The sequence below is a fragment of the Grammomys surdaster genome, unplaced genomic scaffold (genome assembly GCF_004785775.1).
Source record: "Grammomys surdaster isolate TR1022 unplaced genomic scaffold, NIH_TR_1.0 123441, whole genome shotgun sequence".
In the NCBI taxonomy this organism is placed as follows: domain Eukaryota; kingdom Metazoa; phylum Chordata; class Mammalia; order Rodentia; family Muridae; genus Grammomys; species Grammomys surdaster.
In genome coordinates this window covers 56,029-64,906 of record NW_021618689.1, presented here as the reverse complement: position 1 = coordinate 64,906, position 8,878 = coordinate 56,029, and the positions used below count along the sequence as shown (strand labels likewise).

Here is an 8,878-nt window from a genome sequence, read left to right as displayed (position 1 = left end):
CAGATTTCTGAGTTCAAGGCCAGCCTGGTCTACCAAGTGAGTTCCAAGACAGGCAGGGCTACACAGAGAAACTCTTGTCTCCAAAAACTGTTATAAAAAAAAGTAAAAATACATTCTGGTTTCTGGTTAGTAATACAGTGAACAAGAACAAAATCTGCATGATTCTTTTACTTTTCTATTTTTAAAACAAGGTCACATTTTAAATTAGTGTGTTACTGTGTATTTTCTAGAAAGTTCTGACATCATCAATGTCAGGGCTACCCCAGCTCATGTACATTTTTGGTCTCCACAGTGCCAGGCAGGGGTTGTTGAGCTCATCTATGTGATGAATAACACTGTGGAGTGAATTTAGGTGTGAACACTCTTAGCTGAGTGTCTCTGACTCTGGTGAGTGTGTGTGTGTGTGTGTGTGTGTGTGTGATGAGGCTGAGAGTCTACACACCTGAAGCTTACTGCAATCAAAGCCTGAGGAGCTGCAGGTGGCAACCGTGTTAAATCTTTGGCCAAGCCTTTAAAATTGGAGCAAGCTGGGTAGGAGAAAGAAGAGTCAATGTGGACTTAGGCCATGCAAGATGGAGTTCTATTTGCCTTGTGAGCTACTGCTGGAAATCGTCTCCTATCTGGATGCTTTCAGTTTGCTACAGGTTGCCCAAGTGAACAAGGTAAAAGCTCCTTGGCTGAACTCCTCCATCTGGTGCATGACAAGGCCCTGGGCCTTTCCTGCTCAGTCTTGGAGTCTCAGCTACCCCAGCATTATACTCACACAGCCTGGCTTCCTTTCTTCTTCCTTTCCTTTGCTTCCTTTGTTTCCTTTTCTCTTCCCATCCTTTTCTTCCCTTCCTTTTCTTCCTTCCCTCCTTATTCAGACCTGTCTACTCAGCTCTGACACATTAATGTCTCGGGAACTCAGCTGCTTCTCTTCACCAACAGAAGCTCAGACATACAGAATAGCAAACGGATACATGTAAGGCTCATGGGTTAGCATTATCCACTCTGAAGACCTCAAATCCAGTTAAATGAGGCAGGAGTGGTGGCACATGCCTGTAATTGAAGCACTTGGGAGGTGGAAGCAAGATGACCAGGAGTTTGGTTCATACTCAATTACATGAATTTAGAACCAGCCCAGGCTACTTAGGCACCCTATCTCAGAACAGCAACAGTGACAACAAAATTCTGCTAAATGAAAAGAACAAGCTGCCCTGCAGAGATGTGCTGCAGATATGTGGCCTCCTTGAGACTCTGTGTCAGACCTGTGTAGACTGGCCCTCCTTCCTCTGAGCCCTCACAAGGTGACTTGTGTTTGCTGGGGTAGGTCTCTCCAGGCTGCCTGGGCCTGGGGAGCTAGGACTGTGCTTGATTAATCTGTGCAGGCCCAGCACAGAACAAATTGAGAGCAAGGGGAAGGGGGCAGTTGTTTATTGAAGGATTCTTTTCTCTCCCATAGTACTGGAATGCAATTGCAAGCAGTGATATCCTGTGGAAGTAAGGAGAGGGGCAGGGTGGGATGGGAAGAAGGGACGAGATGGGGCAGGAAGGGAAGAGGAGGCTTTTTCATTCTGGACCTGGACCTCTGCTCTGTGAGGATGGTTAGTGAATAAAAGTTTTGGGCACTGTAAGCAGGGCTCTAAGGTGAGGTGACTGGGGTCAGCCTGATGGGATTGCAACTGTGCATTGCAGGAAGTTGTGTGTGAAGAGATGGCTCTTCTGTGACAGTGTCACCCTCCAGCTCCTGGGTACAGAGACATGGAAGCAGTTCTTCGTTTACAAAACATGGCAAGAACACACCAAGTCCCGAGCGAAGCCAGAAGATTTCACTTACAAGGAAATTTGGGTGGAGTCTGGTATGGCCTTGGGTACAATAGAAGACACATCCATTTGGTTTTTCCCATTCTCTGCAGTCCTACATTCTCATTCAATAAGAGGAAGGGAATTGCAGTTTTACTGGCTGGGGCTGCCATGCTAGCCTAGCTATAGAACCACTCTGTGATCTGCTGAGTGGTTGAATCATAAAAACAGCCCTCTTTCTCCCTTTCTCTGAAGGCTTCCCACTTTTCCCAGAGTATAGAGAGAATTTAATGGGGAAATTACTAGATAGGCTTTAGTATTTATCTTTTTTCTAAAAAGTTCCTAGAGTAGGTTTCTGATGGAGAGATGCTTTTAAATTTCTTTCATTTATTATTTTTAGTGTGTGTGTATGTGATGTGTGTACATGGCACAGTGTGTGTATGTGTGTGTGTATAGACAACTTTGTGGAATTTGTTCTCCTGATGAGAAAATCTTACCTGTTTGTTTTGAAACTATATCTCTGTGGCTAGCCTGGAACTTGATCTGTAGACTAGACTAGCCTCAAACTCAAGATCTGCTGCTTTCCTTCACTGGAACTGCCACATCTTTACATCTGGCTTTTTTGTTTCTTTTGCTTCTCTCTCTCTCTCTCTCTCTCTCTCCCTCTCCCTCTCCCTCTCCCTCTCCCTCTCCCTCTCCCTCTCCCTCTCCCTCTCCCTCTCCCTCTCTCTCTCTCTCTCTCTCTCTCTCTCTCTCTCTCTCTCTCTCTGTCTTTCTCTCTCTGTCTTTCTCTCTCTGTCTTTCTCTCTCTGTCTTTCTCTCTCTGTCTTTCTCTCTCTGTCTTTCTCTCTCTTATTCTTTCTTTCTTTCTTTCTTTCTTTCTTTCTTTCTTTCTTTCTTTCTTTCTTTCTTTCTTTCTTTCTTGACAGGATCTCATGTACCACAGGCTGACCTCAAATCCTTCCTGCAGCAAACACCAATGACCTTGATACTTGTGCCTCCAAATGAGAACTTGTTTATGGTTTATAGGCCTCTAGGAACAGAACTCAGCACTCTCCCCACTGAGTTCCAGACCCAGCCCCCAGTACCCATTTTGTATCTCTAGAATCACATTAAAGAGTAACTGTATCTGAACAAAGAACCAACCTGCAGTGTGCTTGACTGCCTCTGCTTCATCCTTCCCACAACTTTTATCCATCCTTCTACAAGGTAGAGGAAAATGAAACATACCTTCCTTGGTTTGAGTTGTCCCTCAAGTGTCTCGTTCCAAATATTGTTGTGGTTTCCTTGCAGGAATTTGGGGAGCTGCATGTTATCTCTCAGGGCATGGCTTAACAAAACACCGAGAAGAGAGATCTGTTATCTGTATGGTGAGTTCCAAGACCAAGATTTCCACCTGGGATATTCATGAGGTGAGTCTGGCCTATGAGTAGCAAAAGTTACCTGGATGTCAATTCTGATTTCATCCTTTTGTTGTTGGTGATGATGAGACAGGATCTCCCTGTATAGACCTGACTGTCCTAGAAGTCCCCATGTAGATCCACCTACCTTGACTCCCCATGTGCTCTGGTCAAAGGTTTACACCACACACCTGATTTTTCCCCTTTTACACTTTTTTTTAGATTTAATTATTTTATGTGAGTGTTTTCTGTGCATATATGTAAGTGTGATGCACGTGTGTCTGCTGCCTGTGAAGGTCTCAAGAGGGTGTCAAGTCCCTTAAAACTGTAGTTGCAGATGGCTGTAAGTTGTAGACACTGGAGCTGTGGGCAATGGACTTGGGTCTTCTGCTAAGCCATCTCTGCAGTGCCTGTCAGTGTTTCAAAGTTTTCATCATAGAGATTGTTCACGTACTGGGTCGGGTTTACTCCCAGGTATTCCTTTTTAAGATACATTTTTTATTTTATATGTGTGTGCCTGTGTTAGTTTATGTGTGGTGCCTGCTGGCCTAGGACAGAGACTGGGGTGTTATGTAGGCTTTGGAAACCCACCTAGGGTCCTCTGCAAGAGCATTACCTGCTCTGAGCTGCTGAACCATCACTCTGGCCTCTTACTCCAGGGTTTGTTTGTTGTTATATTTTTGGTTTGGAACAGGGTTTCATTGTGAAAGTGCCTTGGGGGAAACTTGTTCTGTGGACTAGGTTGGCCTTAAAGTCTGAGATCTGTGAACCTCTGTCTGCTGGGATCAAAAGCGTGTACCATGTCCACCAGGCCCTTTCACGGTGGTGTTTCAAGGCTGCTGTGAATGGGATGGCTTCCCTGATCCTCTCTCACTTTGTTTAGTGCTCTATAGGAAGGGCACTAGTTTTTTTTTCCAAGTTGACTTTGTAGCCTATGAATTTGCTGGAAGTTTATTAGTTCTAAGAGTGTTCCAGGGGAGTCTTGGGGTCTCTAAGTACAGACTCACATTGTCTGCAAATGAGGAAACTCTGGCTTCTCTTCCATTCTGTTTGCTTTTCTTGTTTGATTATTCTAGCTGAAACAATACCATTTTGAGGGAGAGTAGAGAGTGTGGATATACTTGTCTTGTTTCTGATTTTCTGGAAATGCTTTGAGGTTTTTTTAAAAGCTGTTTGGGGGTATGCAGTAAAGAAACTGCTGACATGACTGCTCCATGATAATGATTAAGGTTTTTACTGTAGACATAAGAGAGCAGCCAGAGGGATCCAGAAGAGTCCAGAGCAGACACAGAAAGAAGTAGACTGTGTTGTGTTTCTAAAAAGACCAGGATATGTTTTGTAGAGTAAAGTGTGGTGAGGTGGGAGGGGTGCCTTGTCAGGCCCATGTTGAGGCATCACTTCCCTGAAGGTACCAAACAAAAGATGGCTATAGTATAGAATAGAGTTTATTTAAGGCATGGGAAGGGGAGTTGAGAAGGGAGTCAGACAGACAAAGATGGAGAGAAACAGAAAGAGAGAAATGACTCACTTCTCTTAGGCAATAGGAGACATGTAACTCTCTGGGTGTCCTCTGTCCACAGTTTAGACCAAGCCCTGGCAGCGGGCAAGGCAATGGAGCGGTGTTTCTCAGTGGTTGTCATATCACAGTCTAGGCAGTCTTGTTGTCGCTGTGCCCATGTCACTCAGAGATCTGTGGAGTTGGGGGTTCACTGTCAGGATTTGGTAGTCTCTGTCTATCATAGTAAGCTTTAACATTAGAAAAGCATGGTAACATAGTTACCATAGAAACATTTAGCAGATTTCTGACAGGAATGAGAGCCAGGATCTATTAAGTATATTGGAGTTAGACAGTCTGTCTCTATTTGTTCTAGAATGTATCTAGTAAGTAAAGAGTGTACATTGTAAATTAATAACAGTAGCAAAAACAATGCTAAAGATACCTTCTGGCAGATGGGAACTTGTTTCAGAAGTTTCTGAGCAACAATGGCTTTTATCTAACTGTCAGAAATCCCATAATCCAGCTTGATCTCATTTCTGGATATTTGGAGAGACTTGAGAACTAAAATTTACCACATAATACAGTTTGTTTAAATGTTTGTGTGTTAGTGTGCTGCTTTTGCTATGTTAAAAGGCCATGACCAAAACTAACTAGGAGGAAAGAACTCACAGGCCATGAGGAGGCTCAGACAGAAACTGAAGCAGAAGCCGTGAAGGATTGGTCATTCTTTATGTCTTGCTCTCCATAGCTTGGTCAGTAGCTTTCTTATACCACCCAGGACCACCAGCCTGGCACTGGCACTGGCACTGCCTACAGTGGTCTGAGTCCTTCCACCCTGATGATTAATTAGAGAAATACACTATAGATATATTTTGAGGCAATCTGCTGGCATGGATGTGGGGGTGATGCTCTCCCTCAATTTACTACCTGTGGTAGTCAGGAGAGCTGGCCCTTCCCTCTCATTGGTTGTGGAATTAGGGGAATAGGCCTCCACTCTTTGACTGGGGAGCACAATGGAGCTTTGCTCTCTTGGGGTGGGTGTAAAGCAATTGACACAGGTGTTCTCCACGTGATTCTTTCCCTGATAATATCTACTAGGGTTTAGGGCACCTCACCTCAGGAGTTAAACAGAACAAGGTGTGGCTTGCACTGAGCATAGTTCTCTTGAGACCTTCCTGGGCTGTGTGTCTCAGGGGAGGAAACAGGACTAGAGCTGTGGCAGTGTTACTTGATCTGGCAGCAGCACACTGTGTAGGTAGAGCATCTCTGTTTTCTATGGTGTTGTAAGTGCTAGGGGCCCAGATGATGCCCTGTGGGAGGGATGGTGGGGACCCTAGTACCAATGGGAAGGAACATAGGACTGGCCATGCCTGTGGTTCTTGAGGACATTACTCATGGCTTGTCTCAGCATTATGACATTAGATTCCCACTGTGCAGTCCCTGCTGGTTTATGCAAGAGTATTTTTGTCTTGTGTGCTCTGACTTGTGAGACAGCCAGCTGCTGAGCCATTGTAGGAGAGAACTGGGTGAATGCTGGGTACCTCCATATGTGTTTCTTCATTATCCTCCATTCTCTCAAATATTTTTTTTATTTTAAAAGAGAAAAGAGTCTAATGGAGTGAACATTAATCCATTCTTAAGGTTGGTTGGTTCTGCTTGTCTGGGAGAAGTTTCTTTTAACCACTGAGCCATCTCTCTAGCCCCTTGATATTTTTTTTTTAAGCTAAAGAAAAACCTGGAGAAGAACCTGTTTTTCTCATTTGCAGTGTGTAAGAATTGATGATACGATAACCAGTTTTGGAATCATTTGAATTTATTGTAAATAGGTTTGTTTCATATGTTATAAAAGGTGATACTGCTATAAGTGGAGGCCCATGCCTTTAACTCCAGCACTCAGGAGGCAGAAGGCAGTGAGTTTGAAGCCAGCCTGATTTACAAAGTGAGTTCCAGGAAAGCCAGGAATATAGAGTGACCCTGTCTCTAAAACAAAAACAACAAGAAATCTAGCCCCACTAGAAGTGACAATAGGCACATGCTCTCTGCTTGTACTGTTAGTAAAAGTGAAATGGCTTTGAGCACAGGCTGATTGTTCTTCATACATGTTTGTGGGAGTTAGTTCTCCCCTTCCATGTGGTTCCTGAGAACTGAACTCCTGTCATCAGGTTTAGTGGCAAGTGTCCTTCCCTGGTAAGCCATCTTGATAGCCATGTTCTTTCTGGTCTGAATAGTGAATGTATGCTTACCTCTGAGCAGAATGTATGTGTCCTGTTTTCCTGTCCACTCGTGCCCCAGGCAATCCAGATATTTGTTTCTCTTCTTTGTGTTACTTTTTATTTTTATGTACATATGTATTCTGCCTGCATGTATGTCCGTGTGAAGGTGCGATGTCCCCAAGAACCAGATTTACAGACAGTTGTGAACTGCCATGTGTGTGCTGGGAATTGAACGCAGGTCCTTTTGTTAAGAACAGCTGGTGGTCTTAAATGCTGAGCCATCTCTCCAGCCCTGTGTTGCTTTTTCTTTTTTGAGATAGTCTTGTAATATATTTCCAACTGGCCTGCAACTTGACATTGTAGACCAGACTGGATTCAAGCTTCTAGTGACCTTTCTGCCTCTGCCTCTCTGGGCTGGGATGCTAGGCATGTGCTACCATGTCCAGTGAGAGATGCGTAGAACATTCATATTCTGCTCTTGTATGTAAGAAGGAGTTCCATTCTGAATGAGGCTTCCAAATAAAGCTGCTGTGTGAAAGCAGTTGAACTAGAGGTGCTCAGACATGATGATTCTCTTGTTCCCCAGGGTGTTATGACCTGGGAAAGCCCAGAACAGCCCACCTACATCAAGATGTTGACAACCCTCCCTGAGATGCACATTGCAGTCACTGAAGATATAGACCATACTATCAAACTGTGGGACTGTCACAACAGGGACGCTCTGGCGACTAACAAGCTGCTCTTTCCCTGTGTATCACTTAAAGCTGTCTTTACAAAGGATGGCCCGATTGTCTTGGTAAGTGACCCCCAAATCTGGAGTAGTTACACTTAACAAAACATTTGACAATTTGAGGTCCCATTACTGTCCAATCTTAATTTGCCATCTTGGAGTCTCTGCAAACCCTGAGAGTCAGTCACAGTATACCCTAAGTATGGCCATTCCTTAGCCTTTGACCTACTTCATGTACATGTCTTTAAGCCATTCTCTTAAAAATATCATGTTAAAATTCTTGCCTGGGATCTGGGGAGAGATGGTTGAGTGGGTAGCAGTGTTTTCTGTGCAAGCATGAAGACCTGAGTTCTAATCCCTGACACATCTAAAGTGAGATGTGGCTAAAGGTGCCTGTAACCCCAGTAGTGTAGGGGATGGAAACACAGGGTCACTGGGACTAGACAGCTGCTAGCCAAGCCAGCCTGAGTCCAAGTCCAATACGAGACTCTCTCAGGAAATCAGGAGAAGAGGATAACAGGATACCTGGCGTCCTTCTCTAATTTCCATATATGTCCTGGTATGTAATCTACATACACATACATAAATATACATATAACATGCACACACATACACAATTTTTCTAAGTGGTTTTACATCTTCTTGTCTTTGAAATGTTTATTATTGCTGAATCCATGAATTTGTGTAGGGACAATAGAGAGAGAAATGTCAAAGATATTGAGAAAAAAAGATAACACTGATGTCCCAGTGAGTCCTGGGGAAGAGGGTTTTAGAGCTTGGAAAATCATTGCACATACCCTACCTCATGAGTTTGAGACAGAATCTCATGATGTAGTCCCGGCTGGCCTAGACCTCACTGTGTAGACTAGGGTGGTCTAACTCACTGAGCTCAGACTGCCTCTGCATTCTGAGTGTTGGGATTGAAGATAATATCCTACCTGGCCCTACAAAAGTTTCTTAAAAAAATCCGGTTGGGTATGGTGGTGCATGTCATAGAGGCAGGTGAATCTCCTGAGTTTGTGGCCAGCCTTGTCTACAGAGTGATTCCAGGATACCAGGGCTACACAGAGAAATCCTGAAAACGTATCTCAAAAAACCCAAAAGGAAAAAAATTATTTTGTGTGTGAATATTTTGCTTGTATGTGTGTCTATGTATCACATGCAAGCTTGGAGATCAGAACAAGCTATTGGAGGCCTGGGAGTTCTCTCTCTCTCTCTCTCTCTCTCTCTCTCTCTCTCTCTCTCTCTCTCT

At 44.0% G+C, this 8,878-nt stretch overlaps 1 protein-coding gene across 1 annotated transcript in view; it reads left to right on the top strand.

Annotated features, from left to right (window-relative positions):
* Nucleotides 1-572: 572 nt before the first annotated feature.
* Nucleotides 573-8,878, top strand: part of LOC114636297 (F-box/WD repeat-containing protein 15-like) — a 15,279-nt gene continuing 6,973 nt past the window's right edge. Inside the window, exons 1-5 of the mRNA XM_028784463.1 lie at nucleotides 573-662; nucleotides 1,445-1,482; nucleotides 1,678-1,841; nucleotides 3,079-3,197; nucleotides 7,483-7,692. Coding sequence (XP_028640296.1) covers nucleotides 573-662; nucleotides 1,445-1,482; nucleotides 1,678-1,841; nucleotides 3,079-3,197; nucleotides 7,483-7,692 — 621 coding nt within the window. The remainder of the gene's footprint in view (nucleotides 663-1,444; nucleotides 1,483-1,677; nucleotides 1,842-3,078; nucleotides 3,198-7,482; nucleotides 7,693-8,878) is intronic.